The sequence below is a fragment of the Seriola lalandi genome, unplaced genomic scaffold (assembly GCF_002814215.2).
Source record: "Seriola lalandi dorsalis isolate HSWRI2012SDOR001 ecotype SW California unplaced genomic scaffold, Sedor1 jcf7180002054569, whole genome shotgun sequence".
NCBI lineage: Eukaryota > Metazoa > Chordata > Actinopteri > Carangiformes > Carangidae > Seriola > Seriola lalandi.
In genome coordinates, this window is record NW_019525122.1 from 326,479 (window position 1) to 352,062 (window position 25,584).

A 25,584-nucleotide genomic window follows, 5' to 3' on the forward strand; every position below is an offset into this window, starting at 1 on the left:
AGGAGGGAGGATCACAGGGCTCCGTGAGCATGCGAGGATCAGCAGCAACAGAATGAGACAGAGAGAGAGATATAGAGCGGTAAAGAGTCGGAGGAGAGCGCTACTGAGGACTAAAGGACTATCAGAGAAGAGAGAGAGAGACCAAGAACAAGGGAGAGGAGAAGAATGCGGACCAAAGAGAACCTTAAGAAAAGGTAAGTGACTGAAAAAAGCAAAGAAAGACAGTTGATGAAGATTATTGAGTGTGTGTATGCAAGTGACAGCATAAAAGCCTGCAATGTTTTCTTCCTGGTAAAGATGCTCTGTTATGACCCTCTGAGGAATATTTCCAGTCTGATAGCCTGCGGCTGGTACTTTATTTTTCAAAGCAGCTCATTCAAAATTTAAGACACCGGCCAGGATTTTCTACTGAGATAATAGTGATTGGATAGAAGCAGGTACTGGACAGACAACTGGACTAATGGTCAAAATCTATAGTTTTAATCTCTGGACAACACAAACAAACAAAACAACAAAAACAAAGAAAATATACACACACACACATATAATATATATACAGTATGTATATAAATTGTAGGTATGTGGGTGTGTGTGGCAGGTGAGTAATTCTATCTGTGACACTAGGATTGTAGATAAATATGCCTATGCATCTTTGTGTACTGTATGCGTATGTGTGCAGTGCTTATTTTGTGTGTTTGATCATACGACATTAATTACAACTTTTGTTTTTAACGTGGATTCCAAATGTTTCTGTCTTTTCACGTGTGTGTTGTGTGTGTGTGTGTGTGTGTGTGTGAGAAAGAGAGAGAGAGAGCGAGACTGTGTGGGTGTCTGTTGTCCGATTACTATTAAAAGCTTCTGAACTAATCATCAGAACAGCTAGTGTAGCTTTAATATGGGATTATATTGCAACAACCCTTCTCTTATACACTAATGCTGCCCCTGTGCATCTGTGTATGGGTTTGTGTGTGTGTGTGTTTGTGTTTGTGTGTGTGTGTGTGTGTGTGTGTGTAAGAACATGCACAACTGTGTGCAGAGATCTACAACTGACAGAGTGTAGATATATGTGACCTGTGCACTTAACAATTACATAACCTCATCAGACAGTTAAGAGCATAATTTAAAATGACAGTTTGTGCATATGCGTGTGTGTGTGTGTGTTACACTAGTCTTTCATGGTCACAGACAAACACATCAACAAGTCTGTGACTGTCTGTGACTGTGATTGGTTCCCCGCTCTTGTGGGGAACCAATCACAGTCTTTCTTTCCTTCGTTTGTCACATTTCAGTGTCCACTTGTGTTTTGAGTGTCACTATGCTGCTTTTCCATTTAAAGACTTTATAAATGACTGTTTAAATGATGAGCCTACAACAATGGGAAGACATACAACAATGGAAGCACATTAGTTGAATAAATGATAAAAATGTCATAATGCTTGCATGTATAAGGAGCTTATTGTGGTAATGTGGTTATTAGTGATGCACAAGGATACTGCTAAGTGCATTTCTCTGTTTTCAACCTTGGATAAAATAATGATGCATGCTCAACATATGTTTGCAGGATTCCTTCAATTTTCTCATTAATGCACTTTATTCATTTTGATTTTTTCAAAAACTATTTCAATATGCAAGGGAGTTAAATGTTTTAACCAAAACCAAAAGAGATAGCAGTACACATACTGGAAACTACTGCAGCACAGAAAGAAATAATCTATAATGAGGGTATAATGCAAATTAAAGACTAAGGAAATGTAATCAATAGGTTGTGGTATTATACTGCATACTGGAGAGAGAGAGAAATAAAGGTTAACAGAGACTGACAGGAAGACAGAAGGCAGAGTCAAAAGAAATGTGTGTGTACTTGCATAGACATTTGTGTGTGTGTATGTGTGTGTCACTGACACTTTAGCCGATCTGCTAACCAGACAGACTGTGAACAAGTGATGAGGAAGAGATGAGATGCGTTGAAAGAGAAAAGGACCAGAAAGACAGAAGGGCAGGAAGATGGATGAGGGAGAGGGAGAGAGGCCAGTGGGGGCAACAGGATGGAGAGACAAGAGGAGGGGAGATAGATTGTGGGTTAATGATTGAGAGATTGAATGGGATGTGTGGACAGGATGAGTGATATAGCATAGCATAGCAGAGGAGAAAAAGATGAGAGGGGAGAAGAGGACAGAGAGAGGAGGGAGTAATCAGAGGACGGGGACAGGTGAAAAGAAGGACTAAAAAGACGAGGTTAAAGGAAGAAAAGGCCGAAGGACAGAGGGGGGAGAGTTTGCAGTTTGAGCAAAAATGCAAAACCGAGACCATATCACACTCTATTACCCACACTGCATCAGCAGGGCCTCTTTAACATACACACTTTGTTTTCCTCTGTTGGCTTACAGGCCATAGTTTCTGACTTCATCATGTTTATCTCTGATTATCAAATATTTGGTGGCAAATATCTCATAAATATTCTGTTTTACATTGGTTTCTCTGCTCCAGTGCTCAACAAACACACATTCTTCTCGCCAACAACACAAATTAATTAAGCTGGCAGATGGAATAGTCATAGTACGCACTGCCTATATCTCACCCCTTTCCTTGTTAAAGGTTGTAAATAAGCTTATACCATAAAAATCAAACAGAATTCTTTTTTTGTCTGAGGGGCGTCTGACTGGAATGGGACATCACTTTGAGTTATGTCCTATTTATATCCTTATAAACAAGGAGCAAGGGGCTAAAAAGGCCTCTGCCATTGTATTATTAATAATTGAATTCACATGTGGAAGTCCTAGTGAGCATGAAAGTCTGTTTGTCTTCTGAAATGTCTAAAATGGTCAATGATCACCGAATGAAATCCCTGAGAAGCTAAACTTGCAGGAATTACTTTTGTCATTGGACAATGAACAATGTCTAGTGACAATGTTCATGCATGGAAAGTACAACTACAAAGACTCAAGACCTTTAGGTATACTTTAAATTAATAAAATGTTCATCATTATCTGAAGATTCCTCAGAGAAAAGGCTCACAAGTCCAGGCTCGCTCCCACCTCACGTCTAATGAAGAATTAAGTAACAGGCTAAATTAATTTTCTGCTTTGGTCCAATTTATGCATCACTGATTCTAAACATGCACACACACACACGAAAAAGTGCGTAGACTCAGAGGAGTTTGTCCAGGGGCAAGGACTGACAATGTTGGCTCACAAACTAAAGTTCTGAGCTTAAACGAGGAATGTGGCCACCTCACTTTGAGCCTCTGTAAATTAACACATGGGGCCTCATGTTCTGAGAAAATTCTCATAGAATAACAACGATGGTGAGCGAGATGGGAATGTAAATTTATCATTAACGCATAGTACTAAATGTTCCTTAGAGCACAGTCATTTTCTATTATTCTGTTTTGGCCTGTCAGTGTGTGTAGGAAAGCTACAATATGTTGCAAGTTTTCTTGGACAGTAACACGTTCCACTGTTTGCACGAGTTGCTTTGAAGAGACACTTGAGTTTCTTGCTATCAGTGAGGCACACACAATCTGCCTCAAACAATGCTTCAGTGAGAACCTAACTTGAATTATACTGGGTTGGCTGAGATGCTTGGCTTTTGTGATATGAACATTAGCCTCTGTGGCCTGTGGCTCTTCAGTAGAAATGCTGATTAAAGTGCACAGTCCCTGAAAAATACAGTTGCACCCAATTAAAATGCACAAAAGGAAAAAAAAAAACATAAACAACAGGCTGCAGCACCAGCTGAGCAGGTTTCATTACTGTATTCTTCTGTCTGTCTAAGGGACAGGAATAAATGCTACACCACGACACCTGAGAAAAAATGAACCTGTTGACCAATTATGGAAACAAAAGAAAAACAGACAGACATTACAAACTGTCAAAATACTGTGCATCTGAAATGCAGCATGGAAATGATGGGACATCTGCAGATATACTATATTAATTTACAAACCGAAATGAACCAAATACTAATGTCTGCTACTGCTACAAATTCTGGCACAAAGCTAGATCCTTTTCTCTGTCGCTTCACTGTATTTATCACACAAAACACACACATATCTTCATTCCACATAAGAGGCCAAGCACAAGCTGCCTTTAATTTTGTAAAGAAGTACTTCTGCTGAGTTTCATGTTCATTCAGGTGAAGCATTGAAATCATACCTGTAATGAGCTGATCAGGAGAACTGACCTCTGTCACTGCTCATCTGCTGATCGTATTAGTCTCTCTCTCCATCATCAATCACATTTTTAAAAAAAAAAAAAATAGTCAGATGGAGGTTTTAATAATCTAACAGCTCTTATACTAAGCAGATTATTGTGGCTACCTGTGCAGACATCACTCTGACTTCTTCCTCCAATTGTTCATGCCTGCACAAGCTCTCATGAAATTATATCTGATTTTGATGACTCACATTTATGGAAATATAAATATGTATATTCACTGTGCAACATTACAAGAACTCATTCAGATTGATGTGGAGGAGCAGCTTCAAGAGCAGAGCCTTTTCCTGCCAAGTACAGTTATTGTAATAAATGGCACTAAATTATTCGAGTGTCCCTGATGAAAATAAGTGTTCGATTGAGGCTGACAGTTTCAAAAGCTTGTATAATCACAGAAATAGTGGTTATAAACCATAAAGTTCACAAATATATAAAAAGCTAATTTCTGTTGTTGGTTTGAGCCAAGACAACAGAGGAAAAAAATGACCACACTACCCAAAATGCAGTGTGTGTTCCCTGTCTCGAAGGGCCAATAAAGTGCTGCGTTTGTTGTGTTCTGTGGGTGAGTGGGTGAGAGAAAGTGAGTGAGAGAGGCAGTGTGATTACAGAGCAGTAAACTGAGTCTCAAGCTCCCTAAAACACACACACACACACACACACACACACACACACAGTCACACACACACAGTCACACACACACAGTCACACACACACAGTCACACACACGCACACACACAGGGCCCGTCAATCGGCGATTGAAAAATGAGGCTCACCTTGAAACGACAGGGGACTCGATTCGCTAGAGCATCCAGTCCTCTGTTACCACTGCAAACGCAAGGGTGCGCACTCATTCAAACATATATGTACACGTATACACACACAAACACGCACATGCATGCATGCACACACACACACACACACACACACTTTCTGAGACTGCCTGTGTATGTGTGTAGACAATTCTTTAACAGCCCAAACCCTCCAACTGGTAAATTAAACTCATTGCATGTATAAACAGCTTTCATAAAAAGCTGCACCCTGTCAAGACACTCCCTGTAGTGTTTCAAGACTGTGTGTGGAGACAGATGCTGAAGCGTACTTGCAGTGCGTACTGATTACTGACAACCAAGTGTGTGCATCTTCCCAGATCTTCTGGTCTTCTCTCTCTGTATTCTTCAACAACCTCTATCAAACGCTTTTGGAGATTTCAACTTAGGAAAATGGGCCTTTATATCGCTTCCTCTCACACACACACACACACACACACACACACACACACACACACACACACACACACACACACACACACACACACACACACAAATCAAATGCATCACTTTCATCTTGTCCGTGATCCTTCTCCTTCATCTGTTCTCTCCCTCTTATCCCTCCACCACCTCTCTGCACCTCCCTGTGCTGCCGTCTCCCCTGTTCTCCTCTTTCGTCGCCTACCCCTGCATCCCCCAGCCAACAGTTTTACCTCCTCCTTCCCCTCCCTGATCATTTGGCACAGCCAGAGGTGTGATGTGGGCGAGAGACTAAGATTAAATATAGATAGTGAGGGAGGGGAAAGAAAAAAACACACACCAAATCAAAGCCAGCATGACAGAGATGGAAAACGGGGTGGTGGGAGGAAAAGTGCGACAACAAACACAGGTAATGATGAAAGACGAGAGCGACGAGAGGAGAGTGGTATCCAACAAGAATTAGAGAGAGAGGGGGAGGGAAAAAGAGGGGTAGAAAGACATGTGTGTGAATCACAAGAACTGATGTCTGAGGATATGGTGTCACTTTCTGCCTCACAGCTTGCAGGTCAGGGGTGAAGAGTGAGACATGAAATGGTACACACACACACACACACACACACACACACACACACACACACACACACACATGCACATTCACAGACACATAAATGGGTAGTGACAGAGAGAAAGTTTGTTGCAGCAGGTGCTCTGGTGTCTGCTATGGCTGCTGGGAGAAAGACAAATGCTTGGAAATGAGCTGCAGTGAAATTACCTTCAATTGACTTAGTCTGAATCCCAAGGCAAACTGCTTGATAACATACACGCAATCAAACACACACGCAGTCGTACTTGCACGCACATCTGCAGCCCTTACTCTCCGTGGCACACACAAACACCGGCTCGCTCTTTTGTTTTCACTTTCCTTCTCTCTCTTTCTCTCTTTGTTTCGCTCAGGAAAAATATCATCATCATCACCTGCGATTTCTTTTTGCAAACTCAATCTGTTTCTCATCCACCCAGTGGCCTGCTTTGCAAATAATAGATTTCACACACATGCATGAATGCACACGCACACACAGAAGATACCACATTCACACACTTAAAAAAAAAAGAAAAAAAAAAAGAAAAAAAAAAAGAAGCAAACCACGGGTTGAGGTCGAGGGTTGAGACCTCTGTGGCTCACTACAGGTTAATGGTTACCATATAACAGTTACCATGGTGACTGATCATAAACAGTCTAGGCTGTCAATTAGGTGTGACAGCCTGCTAGCCCCCAGGCAATGCAGAAGTCCTTGAGCCAAACTCACTGTCCAGATATTTATATAAATAATGGGGCAATATGTCACTGAAGCAGAAATTCTTTGATCTATACTGACTTATGTAAAGACCTTGCATTTCAAAGCTCCACTGTCTGTCAGCAATGCTCTAGAGCCATACTATTTGCAACTTTGTCATGACTGCTAACTGCACAGTACTGTTCGACACTGACTGTTGTCTAACATGTAGAAAGTTGTATAAAAGCTGTGGCGGAAGAAGTATTCACATCATTTACTTAAGTACCCATACAGCAACGTAAAAATGCTCCATCACAAGTAAAAGTCCTCAGTGACAAATCCTACTTAAGTTAAAGTAAGTGAAAGAATTAGCAGCAAAATGTAGTTAAAGTATTAAAGCAAACATATTGCTTTGGTCGCTCTGACTGATATATTATTATTTACTGTATAATATTATTAGATTATTAATATTGAAGCATCAGTGTGTAAGCAGCATGTTCCTGTTGTAGCTGCTGGAGGTGGAGCTAGTTTGAACTACTTCATATACAGTTTTATGTCAGGGACACCAGATAAGTCTGAGGGGTCATGAGATGATTAATGGGACAGTAAAGAAGAAACAACAAAGTTCTGATAACCAAATCCTTTTTTCAGTTTATAGACTTTTTCTCTAATCTTTGATTTTTTGGTGAGATATTGGATCATTTGAACATTTATCAAGGTGAAACTGTGTGAGAAGTTTAATTTAGGGAGGAATCACTTTTTAGTGGTGCTGTTAAAATCTGAAATGTGACCCTGACTCCACAATTATTTTTGTAAGACGTAGGATACCAGCAAGGTTGGAAACCACTGGTTTAATCTTCAACAATTTTAAAAGCTTATTATATTATCCACTGTGTCAGATATTTATCTTAAAAGTAACTAGTAACTTAGGCTGTCAAATGAATGCAGTGGAGTAGAAAGTACAGTATTTCTCTCTGAAGTGTAGTGGAGTACTCAAGTAAAGTACAACCTGAAAATTGCACTTCGGTAGAGTACTTATAGTAAATGTACTTAGTTACTTTCCACCACTGCATAAAAGAGGGATGCAGACTGAAAACAATCTAAATTTAAACTGTTCCCAATCCTATGCTGCGGCCCATGGGCAGGCCCACCAGCATAATAGAGTGTATTCATTCAGTTTTAATATTTTATGATCTTAAATGAAAACTGAATTTCCAAAGAGTCTGACAATATTAATTACACTTGCTGTCAGGGAAAAGAGAATAAAGGGCTAAATGTCCATTTTTATTCTGCTGACATCAGGCTTCAGAATGAGTTGATATAGGTCACACAGAGCATTGGTATGAGTGAATGTGTGCACGTACCTTACCCTGAATACATATGAACTATTAGAGCAGCAGCCAGGCTCATCACAGCCTGGATGAGCTAGCACCTGTCCAGGGATGTGAGCTCATTTTTAACCACTAAAGGACAACTGCTGAGAGGCACCTTTCAAAAACTCCTGGAAAGCTTCAATCTGATGTTTGTCTTTACTTTTGAGACAAGTTCCTAATGAAAACCATTATGCCAGTAATCTCAGGGGTTCTTAAACTAATAGGTGAACCTTATTCCATTTATTTTGAAAAATATTGTGCTGTCCCAGCCTTGACCCTATACAGCGGGCATCTGTGCTGTTGCACCAGCTGGCATGAAATAAGCTCTTTTTCTTTCTGTCTGTGTGTACGCGTGTGTGCGTATGCCAGCTGGTTCAACATCTCACAATGACTGCAATGAAAATACAAAATTTATGAAGAGAGGAGGGGGAAAAAAAAATTATGATGAAGACATAAAGAAGACTTCAGTCAGATGCAAGCCTGATTTAATGCACAAATTATCTTTCGTGACCAGACCTTTTGTCCTCTGCCTGAGCAGACGTTTGTTGGAAAGTACTAGAATTCAGGACTCAACGTCATACTCGCATCCTGAGTGGCAATGAGGGATCACAGGTGGCTAGTGGTCTGATTTTAATGAAGGTAGAAAGAAAGAGATGTGCTGACTGGTATCTGCAGCATGTCCAAAATGTACTGATGCTTGTATTTTGTGAAGAGATACCTTTGAAGTCCATCTACAAATGCACAGGATTATAAACCACAGAACGGTCAATTGCCCTCAGGAGCTAAATGTGTTTGAGAAAACGATTCCATTAGCTTAAATGAGAGCTTACTTTTAACCTGATAAATGTGGCCCCTGCCACTTTTCCATCCTCCTAAATACTGTATAAATTGCATATGTAAATAACCTCCATTTAATTTCTTATCTCCATCGCCATTTTTTTCTTTGATGTATCCTGCCAATATTTGCTGCTGCAATGGCCCAGTTTCCTCAGAGTAAAAATTTGATATAATATTATCTTGACCCAATTTCATCAGCTAATCAGTGTCAAAGTGCAACACTGAAGTACTCGGAGTCAATTCTCAGGGATCTGAAATGATTAAGCTCATATTATTAATTTTGATTCCCTCCCAAACAATCCAAAAATTGTGACTAATCGTATTAATACCAGGTAAGGCTTTATCATAACCTATGTATTATGTTTGCTGCTTCAAATACATTTTTTTTTATGTAAAAGATATATTTACACTCACTTTAGGCAACATGCCCGTCTACCTCACTGAAAAAAAACAGGAAGACGGGCAGATCAGTGGTGCAGAGTTTAACATGATGCCAGACTTTTTAAACAGATTTCCAAACTGCTTCCATGAGAGATGTCAGGGCATGATATATCACTGGTTTACGTACTGCTGTGGGAGGGAAAACATAACGTCGTTTGAAATGTGTCGCACAGTGTGATCACGTAATGACAGTCTGCAATGACATCCTCAGTCCTAAGTTTATAAGACGCACCGACAAAAGCTCTGAGGAGGGTGTGCAACTTGCAACTTTATAGAGACAAAGGCGTTTGCCTTTAAGATATTTCTTGTCTTTTCTGTTCGTTCAAGAGAAACAACTTGATGAGATTTAGAGTCTTGCCTCTGTAACTCCCACCCACCTGCTGGTCTAATAAGAGGTTGATAGAGTTCTATCGATCTGGTCAGTGTGTGGATTCAGTCGAGGTTGAAGCTTTTCTATGGTGCTTTACGTGCCTAATGTCTGCGTCTTCTTGCCAATGTGACCATTTATTCCCTGTCTCCCACCTTTCTCCTGTCATTCCTATTGTTCATTGCCTCTCTCTGTTCCCTCTCTCTCTACAGAGCAAACCAGCAGTGCCCACAGAATCCATCCAACTCGTCATCCACAGGCAATTGGTCTCAGACTGATGTTTTGGAAGTAGCCAAACTAGTAAGGAGGTCATTAATGGAAGGACATTGAGAGCTTATAGCCTTATTGGATATTGAATTCCTGTCTCAACCTTCCACATACAAACTCTCTCACACTGCTGCACAAACACACACATTCATTTGGGTAAACAAAAGCTGGAAACATTCCTGCTTTCTACTGGATATAATCCTTCTGACGTTGGCTGATGTCATCGCTTGCCTCCATCCCGTTCAGCTCCTCAGGGGGCTGAGCCAACCTGCAGAGGAGTATGGGCAGGAGGGTGGCTGACCCAACCAATCCAGTGCCTGCGCTGGGGGTTCCCCTGGCAGGGGGGCGATGGGGCCCGCTGTGCAGCGTCGGGGTGCAGACATCTCCCGGACTGCGGATTCTCCCCTCCATCAAACAACACGGCAGCCAGCCAAGCAACACACATCGCCCACTCACCGTGGCAACAGGCAAAACGACGACAGCAGAGACAGGGGGAGTTATCAGTAGTGACAGCAACAGTCTGCCAGTGTCCAAGGAGACATCTCAGAACGAGATCAACAGCCTGACACAGGACGACATGGGATCACAAGGGTCGGGCAGTGGAGTTTACTGCCAGATCAAAAGTATTCGGACAAACCCCAAGGACACAAAAGGTAAAAGGACAGCTCGGTATACAAATGGCAGTGTAGTAGCATCTGATGTGGTGGGAGGGGTTTGTACCGAGGCCACAGAAGGTAAGGAGCCGGCCCGTGAGAGGAGGAGGGTGCAGTCACTGCGCGGTGAAGGCCACCGCTCAGTGTTAAAGACGGGGAGCGTTTGTACAGCCGTGCACGCCACCCCACCTCGGCCCTGTCGAATGATGACGACTTCCCCGCCTCGCCTCTGTGGGACTTGTGGGAGGAGGCGATCACAGATTACACCGTGCACAGGCGCATGTCGCAGGAGGGTTGTCAATCAAATAACAGCCAGCCAGACTTTACCTAATCCGCCAAGGAAGCCGTCGGTGGCCCCCAGCCAGTCAAGAAAAGACTCTGCTCTGGACTCTCAGTCTTTCACCAAAAACACAGACACAGCAAACACCTCGTCGACAAAAACATCTCAAATACCGCAGCTGTCACACACTATACCAAAAACACACAGCTCACATTCCAACCACACATCACACGGTCAGAACAAAACAAGAGATTCAAAGCAGCAGACAAGGCCACATTCTGCAGACTTTACTCATTACAGGGACTCCGCCACACAAACAACAGACATACACAACAGGACCACAGCTACCACACACACACAACGAGCACACACACCATCTGCAGAGGTGACAGAACCGCATTCAACTGACCAACACAAGCATGACGAGGCCGAAATCCAGCACGCCGATGAACACACACACCAATACACAGTAGTACAAATCACTTCTAAGCCTCCAGCTTCTTCCCTTAACAGTGAATCAAAACCCACCAACACCCCACCTCTCCCTCCGAAAATCTCTCCTACAACCACTCGTTCCAAACCGAACACACCTGTAGCGCAAACCAAAAACACCCAGGAGACCACAAACACTCCCAAACGAATCGACAAATCTTCCGAGCGGATCAAACTCAAGGACTACACAAAACAGAAGAGCAAATCATTTGACGACCACACACTGCCTTGTAAGACTCATATGAAAGCACAATGTAATGGGGCTCCGGGAGGATTGCTGTTGGGTGGACACACAGGGAACGCTCCACGCGGGCTGGAGAGGCAGCTGCAGAGCGTGGAGGAGAACCTACTGTCCAATCAGGAGAAGATCAAGGTGCTTCTCAACGTCATTCAAGACCTGGAGAAGAGCAAGGCCCTCAGCGAAGGGTGAGAGAGGGGAGTTCGGGGAGATGGGGGGCGATGGAGGAATATAAAAAGAAAAAAAGGAAAAGGGAAAAGAAAGAAAATGGATTATGATGTATGATGTTAGATACCAAGATAGAGAGCAAAAAGAGCGAGAGATGAAGCTCAGGGATACAGGAAAAACGATAAGAGGGGTAGAGGTGTCCACTTTAAGAGTGAAGTGCTTAGAGAGTGAGAGAGTTAGGTGGAGTGTAAAGAGAAGAAAGAGAGGGAGAAGTGTCATGGGAGTGCACAAGATTGAGAAGAGAATATATTTGAGGTTTTATAGCAATATATATACCGACAAGCTTTCAAGTCTGTGTAATAGATTTTAAATGTCAGGCCTGTGGAGAATTGCTGTAGTGTGTGTATGCGTGTGTGTGATCCTATTCTGTAGGGATGTGATACCTGCTAGCCTGTACTCAATGTTTGCTGATCCTTATATCTCTTGTCCTTTTACGTTATATACCTTATAGGATATGCAGTCCCAGTGGTAACAGATAGTAAGAGATATCGTACTGTCCACCGAAGCAAATTCCTGTTCTCTCTCTCCTGTGAATTCTTTTACTCTTAAATCCTCCTCTCCCGCCCCATATCCTCCATTTCTCTTGTCTACATACGTCCCAGTTGGCTTTCTATACTCGCTCGCTATTTCAATCAACACCCTCCCCTTGATCTCAGGTTCTTCAACCCGCTTCAGGCTATTCATCCTTTCCTACAACTCCGCCCTCGCACCTTACTTTCCTCCAGTCATAATTAATACCTTTTATCTCTCTCTCCTCTTATCTTTCACCTCCTTGTATATACCGGGAATCACCTCTTCTTCCTCCATCCTCTGCCCTCTCACCGGTTTTTTGATTTTTCCCTTTTTCTGCCCTGGCTACATGTTCATTGATCTCCCCTGCTGTCATATGTTGGCTGTCACTCTGTTTAATTTTTCTCCTGCTTCTAGCGCTCCCCGGTCTTCACCTCCTCACCCTCCTCCTCCTCACAATGTCACCTTTACTGTCTGTGGCTCTTCTCTTGTAGTTTCTACCATATTTCTTCCTCCCACCCTGAATGTCAGCCCCTTCGTTCACACGTGGCAGTCACTTCCTTTTCTCCTCCCGATAAACTAAAATCCATTCCTTAACCTCCTACCTCATCATTTCCAAAACAATAATGTTTCTACATCTCCATATAAGCTCTTTCCACATGTTTTCACTCCCTCCATCCCGCTCCTTCCTCCTCCTTTGTGTTCAGGGTTAACAGATGTCTCTAGCTCCAAACTAATCCCCTTCAGATTACCTTTGAGGAATGCAATTAATGTTTAAGCTGCACAATAAGGCTCCTAAAGTCAGTGTACACGTGGCCTTGCCCTGTGTGTGAGACTGTATAAGATTATGTATTCATATCCCTCAGTGTGTGTGTGTCTGTGTGTGTGTGCTTGCTGTGAGGATGCTAATGTGTGAGAAAAAGTGTAAAAGGGGTAAAAATGCAGACTGAAGAGAAAGCGAGAGACAGAAAGAGAGTGCAATTGTGAGATAGAGGGAAAAAGACATAAAAGGAGAAAGAAAAGTAAAAGAAGCAGTAAGTAAGAGTATCTGTATGTGATGTTGTGACAGAAATGAAAGTACTCTAAGTGGGCTGCTGTGATAAAGGTCTCGGCTGAGCTAAAGGGTTTGTTGCTGTGCTCAGCTCCTCGTTTTTCTTTTTTCTCCTGAAGCAAATACTTGTCTCCTCTTGCTGTTGTTGTCTTTGATAAAGACCGGTAGGGGAGAAACACTGATGCCAGTCACACAGTCTCTCTCCATGTAATTAAAATGTCCATTTTATCAACATAAATCAGCTACTCTCATCGACACAGTTCAGTGCAGGGGCAGCCAAAATATCTTGGCAAAATAAAGTGTTTTAATTACGTGGCAGTCAGCATGAGCTTGTAAGATGTTTTTTTCATCCAATTTTGTTTTCCAACATCTCTGCACTGTTTCGAGCTGTGTAGTCTTCTTCAAACTTGATAACACGGTTTGCATGTATAATCATACTTTTTTGTAAAGCACATCAATTCTCAATCCAATTACTTTCTTTTCTATTTTCACTGAATGCTTTGCATAAAAGAATTTGTGCCATGTAATTTTGGCTCCCATCTAGACCTACCTAGACAGTCGCTGCAAACAATGCTTAGCAACTGTTTTTACCTGCCTGGAATGCTAAACAGGCAGCTATTCACCCACTGGCACTATTCGAGTGATGGTCTGGATAGTCCTGTTGGGGGTACATCACATGCACTAAACATCACATGGTATTTTGTGTCCTTTGACAACCCCCAGAGAACACACCTGCTGCTGCTGCTGCTGCTGCTGCATTGAGTATGCGTAGGTGGAGAGAGCAGTAACAGTTGTGACATCAGCAGTCAAGAGAGCGAGACTCTTTCCAGTCGAGAAAAACTTGGCCTGTTGTTCGTGCACAGTTGGTATTTTGACCATTTTCTTCCACTACTACATCAAAAAATTCACAAAGACTTTGGTTTGGTGCGGCCTGATACCAAAACCAAATACACCAACAGTTGTTTAAATAATATAAAAAATATCAGGTTGGATGCTGCTTCTTTACGCAGGCTAAAACAAATGGTACATGCAGATAGTTACTGTCTACATGCACAGCTGTTCAATTAAACAACTTTTGTCAGTGTGTGTGAATGTTTTACATCTGTTGTTTCTACAGTCGCAGCTCATACAGAACTGGTCAGGACATTAACAACTGCCCCACCTGCCAAAAGACAGCCTGCATCATCTACAGGTAACCTGATCAAGATAATGAGCTTACTGCATTACATAACCCACCGGTGACAACTCATTCTTGCCGGGAGCGTAATAAACAGACCTGAAACTTCTCTAGGAAAACCAAATGCCTTTTGTAGCTTTGAAAATATTCCATGTTGTATTGTTTTTTTCATCTTTTCCAGGTTTCATCACTTATTTAGCACACCTTGCTTTTTGTTTTATTTTTCATTACCCTTTGTTCTTGGTATCCCGCCATCTCTGCCCTTTTCTTCCCCTCTGATGAACTGTGAATTCTACTCCACATACAATATATCTCTATTATATGTAAAAAAAAAAATCAAGACTAAGAGTGATACCCCTCATGTATACTGAAATAAACATACTGTATTCTACAGATTAGAAGAGGATGCTCGCTCCAGGAAAGTTATTTACACATAAAAGAATCCTCTGTGCAAACAAGCAAAAATAATTCCGTGCCTAAATAATGTGTCTTTCCTGTTCCAGCTGTCTCTTGTCTGTGTGACCTAAATAAGTAATTACATTCTTAGATCCTCTGCAATTTACAGAGCTGCACCCACATAATCTCATACCACATATTGTAGTTGTAGTCCTCCCTTCACCTCCACCCCATCCTTCCCTTTCTCTCATCTTTTCATTATGTAAATCGTTCCACATGTACACCCCATGCCTGCTGAGCCTCTCTTTCTGTCATCTCTAACCTTCGATCAGACTGGGTTCCACTGTACAGCTGTGCCTCATTCTATCTGTCAATTGCCAAAGCTTTAATCGTATGTGCCCCAGTCCCACCACCCAACCTCCAACACCGCTCTTTCTCTCTGCTTTGCTCACACCAGCTGGAAACGTGGATTTTCAATATAGCAAATAGCATAGCCTCATGGAAATCGCAGACACAGAACAGAGAAGAAATATTTACTTTCTATAACTGGAATAATCTGGTATCAAAACCTCTTTTCTAGTCCAAAACTTTTCATGCGCATGTACCAGACCAAAGTTCAGCTTGAAGCTAATGCTGCTTGTTTACAATCGTATATAAAATCTCCTTTGCAGGCCACAGGGGATAAAGATACATTTTACACGGCCTCTATTCCAATTCTCCCTAACTCCCAAAGATACTCGCCTTCCGGCAGCCCCACATCTGCATCCCTCCTGTGTTTTTACTTTCTATCCCTCTGGTATTTCATCTGTACTACATTTCGGATACATCGAATCCAACTCCAACAGCCCTTTCCCCCTCATCCCATCCTCTCCTCCCCTTGATCTTAATTAACACAGCAGGATCCTTAGCCCAGTAAGTTTTAATGAACACCAAAGGGATATGACTGCCACATGGAAGCATACTCATGCACCTATACACACATATATATATATATATATATATATATATATACACACACACATATATATATATATATATATATATAGATAGATATAAACACATGTAAATGAACACACACAAACTTTCCCTCACTTTACACACTCACATGCATGCACACACACAAAGATAAAGACAGGAACCACAAACTGAACGCATGTGGTCACACATACTCCCATCACTGTTCAATGGAATATAGCATCACAGCTACGGCAGTAACAATTAATCAACTAATCAATTAGTTAATCAACAGACAGTTAAACAACAATTTTGACAATCATTCAAATCAGTTATTAAGCAAAACTGGATTTCTGCGCAGACTTCTGAAAAATAAATCTAAGCTCCGAGGCTATAGATTGGCAGTCTAAGAAACTGGACAGGAGGAAATAAATGTTTATGAGACATAAAGTACTTTTATTTTATTTTTTTACATTTAAACCTACTCTGATCTAAGACTGAACGTGTTGTGCAACGAGACCAGTCATTAGACGGTAAAAAAAACATTAATAACAGTAATTAAGATGCTATAATATTTATAAACAATAGAAATATAGAAATGTTTCCAAAGTCCTTGAAATGAATGAGTTTCACATAATTTTTGGGCCTGCAGCTATTCTGATCTCAAGAGTATGTTGTTATTTCTCGCATCATTCTAATCCCTCTTTGCTTTCCTGGCTCAACTTTCCCTTTGTTTTTTTGCACGCATGCAAATATAATCATGTATACATACATGCTAATAGATCCAACAAAAACGGAAAATCAGCTTTCATTAAACACATCTATGCACACATTTCACATGCGTACTCACCCACACACACTTATGCATACTGACAAACGAAAAAATGAATATATTTCACGCTATGTGAGAGACTTTAATGACTTGGACAGATATGCAGAATCTACTCCCTAATCATATTTCTTCTCAAATATCTGAGTACAAGTTTCTTTACATACATTAAATGTGCGGAAAAGCACATTTTCAGCAGTCCATTGTGACAAACGCGCACAAAGGTCAAAAGTGCAAGAGCTGTATTTGGGCAGTAACCGCCTTATCAAACCCACAGAGAGAATTCTGGGTAAAGAGGATGGGAGATAGGGAAAAAAACTCACAAGCAGAGGATGAATTACGCGTGGGACTGAAACGTCCGTCCGAATGATTTCTGGTGAAAAAAGTGATTTTGATGTGGGCTGGCTGCCTGAAGATGTTTTGCCATTGCCAATTCTAATTAATCTGTATGGTGAGAGACAGGGGGGAGAGAAACGTTTGACAGCCCCTCTGTTTACCTCACAAAGTTTAAATGGCTCAGACACACATAGAGATGCATATGCAGGCATGTAAACACACCTAGAGTATTCTCTCACTTCTTCTACTACGCATACACCTAAGCAGAGAGAGGAAATAATTTGTTAATCCTATCACACATCCACACACCTGAACCTAAACCTTTCCCCTGGCCACTACATGATTAACCTTAACCCTCACTTCAACAAAAAAAAAAAAAATTAAAAGGTTTCAATTTTTTCATAACAAGAACACAAAGTCATGCACAAACTTGCAGAGATGCTGAAGATGACAGCTTGCAGAACGAATTAAGAGCGGCTGCTTCTCCCGCTGTGCTATAATCCCATGAACAATAGTGAGAGAGGTAGATATGGGTAGAGAGGGGGAGAGAGGGAGACACAGAGGATTGAGAGAGGGGGAGGTTGAAACCTAGGGAAGTGTGTTGGCAAAGACACACTTGACATAGAAAAGTCCTCATTCTAAAACAGGAAAGACTCAAGATTAACTGAATGTGGGACAGGTGCACCACTTTATTATTTTAGATATATTTTGTGCCTGTATGCGAACAATATCCGTGTATGTGTAGTCATAGTACATCTCCTTTATCATTTATTCATGGCAGCCAGCAATCTCCCTTCCTTTGCGCCCGCCAGAGCTTTTACTTCCTCCTAAATTCACTGGTTTCCTCCATGCCTGTGCTCTATCTCTGGGAGATGAGACCTTTCTGCCCTCCTCTCTCCACGTCTCTGGTGGCAGTCATCTTCTCCTCCTTTACCTCATTCTATATTTTTTCGTTCCCTCCTTTTTTTCTGCAGTGACCTATCTGACCTGTTTCATTAAAGCTCACCTTTCTTTCATTTATCCATCCCTCCATCTCCCAGAAAAGGTTCAGTTTCTTCCCTTTCTCTTCCCATAAGTCCCTGTACACTGCCCCCCCCCCAGCCGTGGGCTTGCTGTGGAACATGCACACGTTGGCTGTCAGGGGAGCACATACGTGTTTGTATAGCATGAGTGTGTATTTAAGTGTGTGTGTGTGTATGTTGGAATATTGGGATACAGGAGGAGGGGGGTAGTTGTCGCTGCTCTCCTTGCCTCATCATGTGGCTCATTAGCTCCAGATGCCAGACAGGCCCTATGCAGCTCCACCCCTAAACACACACACAAACACACACACACACACACACACACACACACACACACACACACACACACACACACACACACACACAAACACAAACACACAAACACAAACACACAAACACAAACACAAAACACTAAAAAGAAGAGAGAAACTCAAAGTCTACTACACTATGACCTGCAGCAGTGGGCACTTCAGAGAGATGGTGAGAGAAAGAGCGCAAGAGCAAAAAAAAGTTCCTCCCTCGCTCCTTCCTTTAGCTCCTCCATTTTGCAAATTCTTCTCTCCTCAGCTATCCCTTCCTCTCCGCTTCTTTCCTGCTCTCTTTCTCATTCTCCTCCCACTTCTCTCATCTCACCAGCCTGTGATCTATTGGTGCATGAAGCGCACAAGAATACTACGGATATGAAATGAGTTGAGGCCTGTGTGAAAGTAAGGGTGTGTGTGTGCATGTGTGTACGCATGCTGAAAGTGCATTAATCTAAGTTAAGAACACAACACGATTTTACATCTAAGCTTAAGTGCGACCTCTCTTTAAGGTGCTGTAAGCATTTTGTGACGACATTTTAATGTCACTAAAACTCCTTCACTCACCTTTCTCTCAGTCCCTGTCTTTCTAATCTCTTTCTGCTCAGTAGACCTCCACTTGTCCTTGCATCCCTCTGCTCCTCTTCTCTCTCTCTACCCCCACATCTAATCTGCTTTTGTGAAAAATGAGCGGTACAAATGAATTCGACTTGATTTGACACTATCCCAACCTCTAAATCGTGCTCCTGCTACCTCTCCCTCCCTCATCCCTGTCTCCTTCCCTATTAACTGCTCTCTCTCTCTCTCTTTCCTCCCCAGTGTGGAGCACGATTTCAGACAGCAGGAGGGACGCTTCCAAGGAGTTATGGAGGCCCTGGAGGGGGAGTATGATGTGCCTGCACCTACTCTGACCAAACCCATGCCAGCACCTTCCTCCACCGGCCGCCCCGGCACCAAGGCCCGTGTCAAGAAACTCCGCAAGAAGTGTTTCTGGTGGCTCTAAGCTTTGGGAAAATCACAACAGCCTTTTTGGGAAGGAGGTGCATACAGGTGTGGACTGTGTTTCAGGAGACTCAAAAAGTAAAGCATCTCTCTTGTGGTCATGTGGCTGTGTAGCATTTTTTTTCTCAGCAGCATCTCTGTAAATTACACTTTCTCCACAGCAATCCATCCTCAGCTCTGACAAAATACACCAGGGATCAGTTAGAAAAAGAGGGAATGCACTACGGAAGGAAAGGAGAGCCAGAGGAGCTGTTGAGCTTTCCTGTCAGATCTGTTTGAGCGGGAGTTTCACCAAAAGATCATCGCGATCTTCTCTGTGCGGGAGCCAGACTTTAGCGGCTAATTTGTGATTAAATTTTGACTAAGGGCGAGGATACTGCTTCCCATGACACTTGTGTAACAACGAGAAGAAGTGTTTGACACTTTGGATGTCAGACAGGCGTTCTGTTTGTAACTTGGCTGACTGGCTGTCTAGACAGATGGATAGATAATGTATGATCGGATTTATGCCAAGATGGATTCACGTCTACAGCTGAGAATGAATCTTCACAACAATTTTGGCTAAATTACAGCAATAAGGAGGGGAACTGGAACTATTCGGAATACTGTGTCTTCGGATGGCTTGACAGCCAAAATTTCAATGTGGCAACAACTGAAGCGCTAAGAGGATATGAGCAGAAAACAAGCTGATGGGCTCTCTGGAAACAAAGAGACAGCACGCTGGATGGATATCAGGGTTTAGAGAGCACACTGGAGATTGTATAAAGAATATATTAAGAGACAATGTGATAGGCAGCTGATCAAAGACTGACAGGCTGTGTCAGCTAATTAAAAATTCTGTCACCATTGACTGACAGAGTGATTGATTCTCTCCTTTATTACCATCCAAAATGGAAGTGTTTTGCTGTAATCTCAATCTTGTTTCAAGGATTTTTACACCTACATGTGCATACAAATACATGCACAGAGGCACACACTTGCAGTCACTAATTCACACATATGGTAAACTCACAGAAACACAAGCAAGTATTCACATACACACACACACACACACACACACACACACACACACACACACACACACACACACACACATACACACATACAGTGCACATTCAGTACATATGTGAACCAGTGCAAACTAGGGGTAGACCAGCTATCAGTTCACTGCTAATGATTGGCGTGTAGTCATGCTGTATAAATGTATCGATATTTACAAAATCAGAGCCAATAAGACACCAATTGAATCTGTTTGAATTACAGTGAAACTAGATGTTGATGTCTGGAGTTTTTCCTAATTCAACACACAGGAACGCTCCATTGACATGCTACAGTGTGAAGAGCCCAAAGCCATCATCTTTCATGTAATTAAGCACCAACCATCTGTGACTTTTTGCACCGTCACAGTGAGGACATACAGAAAGTTACCTATAAACTAAAGAGAAAAACCAACAAGTTGTTTTGTTATTCCCCAGTAACAAACAATCCTTTGTTCACATTAAATATACAATAGGTCATTTTTCCATGGCTATATACTTGTTGTGTAGCATTCAGGCCATACCGCTACAGCTAGCTATTTCATTAAGCTACAACTGGGCAACAAAAATCAATAAGAAAACTGACACTGCGAGCCTACACATCTTATCAAAATGTATAAAAGAAATCAGTATACTTCATCAGGTCAAGGTACGATATCCCATTTAAAATGCAATTTATAATCAATAACCAATGTCCTTGCTAGATTATAACACAGTAAGTATTGGAAATGGCATTTTAAAACAAACTACATATTGGCAGACATGACAGAAATTAGAACAAAAAAGAATCTGTAAAATCCTGCATGGGTCTTTCCCTGTTGCAAACACACAAGACACACAGACACACACCAGTGCTTATGTCACAGCAGTTTAGAGTCTAACCACTAATCTCACGAGGGCCTACTTCAGCTGCTTGTGGGGACAAGTTGTTACCAATTAGTATTCTGGATGACACCACAGTGACTAATCAACAAATCTATATCCAAAAACACCCTGTCTCTGCATTTTTGTAAGCTGTCCCATAACAGTGTGTGAGCTCCCACGATGACCTTCTCTTCCTGATCTTCCTCTTGTATGTACAATAAAAGTGTGTATTTTAAACAGAATGCACTGGTGTCAACATACTTTGTGTTTCAGAATGAAATTGCCCACAGTTGGCCTTTTTTACTAATCCGAGTTACACAGCAGACAGTGAGACACAAGAGAAGATTCTGCAAAACGCTTGACCCATCCGTTTGAGGAAAGTCAGGCACGCTGCAGATCGCACATATGCAAAGTTGCATGTACTTACAATCAGAGCGTGCTCACGACCCATCGTGATGACAGTCCGGTTGATGATCCTCAGCAGAGACACGACAATGTCCCGGATATGTTGAAATGTTTCCCCCTGAGATAAACAGAGACAGAGAGCAGGGGAAAAGAGAGTGGGAGAGAGGGATGTAGATAAACAAAAGATTGTTAGATTTCCTCAAATGTAAATCCACACGAAGACATATAAACAGATGCAGAACAGCTCCTGTGCTATTGAAGCAGTGTCACTAATGTTGATGCTGCTTCCAGGGATGTCTCTGAACTTTTTCTCTACAGAACTTTGGAGACTCGTAAGGTTTTGTTTGTGCAGCCGCCACCGCCACCGCCACCACCACCACCACCACCAGCACCCCACCCCTCACATGAACTCTCCTCACTATGAAGACACAGTCCAAAGCTTCTCTTGGGTTCTGAAAGGATGCCTGATCAAATGAAAGAAGAAAGAGAATAGAGTTTTTCTGAATCTAAAATTTAAAGACTGTTCACTTTTCAGAAAATGAGCCTCACCAGAACATTCAGTTAATCAGTTTCAGTGTGGACATTTGAACCGCAAAAGGCTTCTGACACGTGAATGCGGGTTTTTCTGTGCAAACCTGCTTTCATATTCCTATCGTTCCTCTCCCTTTTGAAGCCACTTTTCTATCATGTTTCTCTTCCTCCATCTGCCCGGAGGGAAACAAAGGGGACACGATGTATTTAAGAGTCTGCCTGTCTTTGTGCTCAGACCTTTTCTGAATCAAATTACTGTTTCCTAGTTGTCATCTGCATGGCCAAGTGTTGGTATACGTCACGGCTGGCGCCTTAACTAAAGCCGGACCTGCTCTACATGCTTTGAGAGCCTTAACGCAGGAAGTGTGTGAGAGCTTTTTTCTGCATTTTTCTGCCATTTTGGTTGTTTCATCCAATGGAAGCAAAAGGAAATTGCGAACAGTGGATAATATTTGCTTTCGGAATGATTGAGCCATATAAACAGGAGGCTTTGTCACAATATTCACCAAACATAGCTAACAACTCTCTTCTGGTAATGAAGATAAAAGAAAATGTTTTCTTAAACCATTGTATATCTCATTTTATAATATAATCACAGTTTCCAATAATCCAATTAAGAAATAAACAATAATTAGCACTGGAGTTAATTGACACTCAGATATTGTGATATTTCAAATCAAATACCTCATTATCGATATATGATAATGCCGTGTGAGGATGACTATTGATGTGTTATGTTAAATTTAATAGTGAATATGATGACCTCAAATAACATAACCTCATATTAAATGAAAATGCTTTCACTTTTATTGAAATGCAGTCTTAACGCCCTGAAAAAACGACAACAGTTGTTAATATTATGATAATCATATTTCCAAATTTCTTTTCATATATATCCAAGGTTTATTTAATCAACCTAAATTTGCATTAATGTAACGTTCATCATGCAGCAAATGGGGAGGAAAAGAGCCTCAGGTAAAACAAAACATTTAAAAGTTTTGCATCAATATTGTAAATTGACTTTTAATGGCAAACTATTTGAGATGTTGTTCTTATGTTTGATGACCTGTAAAGAGAAATGGGCTGTGAATAATGACACATAAACATAGGACAAAGACTCTCTAAGTAAAATATGCACCTTTATAGTGACATAGCGCCATGTACACAGGAAAAACACAGACACACACAGACACACAGACACACACACACACACACACACACACACACACAATGTTACAATGAAGCCAGTCAACAGATGCTGACTCAGACTTGCCTCAGGGGTAGTAGCTCAATAGTTACATCCAAACACACCTTAGCATTAATGCTGCTGGACATATTTGTGTGTGCGCATGTGCGTGTTAGTGTGCCACCTTGTTAGCATAATCTGACCCAAATATATGTGTGTGTGTGTGTGTGTGTGTATGTATGTGTGTGTGTGTGTGTGTGTGTGTGTGTGTGTGTGTATACACCGTATATGTGCATGTCCTTGTATTAGCTGATCAGCAAAGCATAAAAAGGAGAGGGGAGGTCCAAAAATAGCAGAAGTAGGTAAAGAGGACTCAAGTTCAAAGTTTTAAACACACCGTGCTCTCCATCTGTGTGACTGTGTGTGACTGTGTGTGACTGTGTGGGTGCATGTGTCCTGGCCTGATGGCAGATTATTTGAAGGGCTTCATAAGAATCAGGTAGGCATGATTAAACCATATTAAATGCACTGACTCAGAGCCACAGGACACAGGGAAGATAAACAACTGTGTGTGTCTTTTCTACCTCAGACTATCTCAAATTCAGACCTACGATTCAGACACACAGGCATGTGCTCAGCTAGTTAGGTTGAGGCGCAGCTGTTGATTTTTGAATAAGCTTAAATCTTTCTGTCTCCTGGAGAGTTTCTCAGACAGCTGTCTCAGAACAGGAAGACGAGATGAGACCAAATGCTCCCTCTCTCTCTCTCCTGCAGAACAGACACACACAGGGAAGTCGATACTCTGGCCGTCTACTCCAAACCGTAGTTTAGGCTGGTTTATTAGTTCTACTGGCATCATGAAACAGAAAACATCGTTTTGGGGCTAGGGGAAAGAAGAAAGCGAGAAAGCTCTAGTGAGCCATGTCTATCTGTCTTCCTCTGTTAGTATCCTCCCTTTATCACTCACACTCATCAACCGCATACACACACAAAAGTTACTTATGAATTCAACACAAACTCTCCCAGAGACACTGGCATCTGTCTATCGCGTCATCTTCTCTACCATCTCTGTTTGTCTCTCTGCATCTATCTGTGAGGCAGCAACTTAGTCAGGCACCACCCAGAGAGGAGAAGAGCGATGGGTGAAAAACAACAGGAAAGAGGAGACAGAGGGTGTGGAGGTGAGCCCATCTCCTGTCACCTTTTCCTCAATGTTGTTTTTCTTACTTCTTCCACCTAACACCCCCCCACCCCACCCCCACTTCAAATTCAACACTATCTCTCAATAACTCCCTGTATTGTCTGTTTGTAAAATCCCTCCACCGTCATATTGTTTATGAAATAAACATTTTCCCCTCCGTCTGTTTAGCTTCTAGCTCTCAGCCATGCTTTCCTGTTCACTTTTTCTTCATCCCTCCTGCGTGGCCATGAGAAGTTTTCATCTCTCTGGCCTTTTCTGCTCTTTTTTTTTCTTCTTTGACAAGTTTAAAAACTAGACCTCCACATTTTGCTTTTTGACCAGATAACTTGTGTATGTGTGCGTGAGTGTGTGCGTGTGTGTGTGTGTGTGTGTCATTGGCAAACAAGAGTGTCTGGGTTTTAGAAAAAGCTGTGCAGCGTGAAGAGCGGCGGTGCAGTCAAGGCCGTTTTAAACTCTACTACTCTATGTGGACTCTTGCAGCACAAACACACTAGACGATATAGATAAGTGTTTTCATGTGTGTTTTTCTTTGACTGCACTTGAATAAACACATTTAGATTCAGAATTAAGGGCCAATTAGTAATACAAGCTTTGCGCTACTAGTCTGAATGTATACATCATCCAATAGCAGACATTAGTCCTCATGTAGTTTGATATAAAACCCGTATGATGCTGCACGTCACAGGCTTTATAGTTTGTACATGGCTGTATGTGTAACTGTCATGTCCTTGTGACAATGTACCACTGCCTGCTTTTGTTTTTACACTGACGCAAACTCATCTCACTGTATTCACTCCACTCCATTCATTACTCCTCTCTCTTCTCTCACAGTGTCTCTTTGCTTGGCTCACGCTTCATTAGTGCTATCCA

General features: G+C 41.9%; 2 protein-coding genes across 2 annotated transcripts in view; one reads left to right on the plus strand and one right to left on the minus strand.

Annotated features, from left to right (window-relative positions):
• The window catches only part of dock2 (dedicator of cytokinesis 2), a 95,129-nt gene that overhangs the window by 28,171 nt on the left and 41,374 nt on the right, over positions 1–25,584 (minus strand). The window contains exon 26 of the mRNA XM_023416769.2: positions 21,819–21,914. Coding sequence (XP_023272537.1) covers positions 21,819–21,914 — 96 coding nt within the window. The remainder of the gene's footprint in view (positions 1–21,818; positions 21,915–25,584) is intronic.
• On the plus strand, positions 51–19,501 carry insyn2b (inhibitory synaptic factor family member 2B). The gene is made up of 4 exons (XM_023416770.2): positions 51–194; positions 9,966–11,871; positions 14,590–14,664; positions 19,308–19,501. Exons 2-4 carry the CDS (start codon positions 10,301–10,303, stop codon positions 19,489–19,491), a joined length of 1,830 nt encoding a protein of 609 aa, XP_023272538.1. The 5' UTR covers positions 51–194; positions 9,966–10,300; the 3' UTR covers positions 19,492–19,501.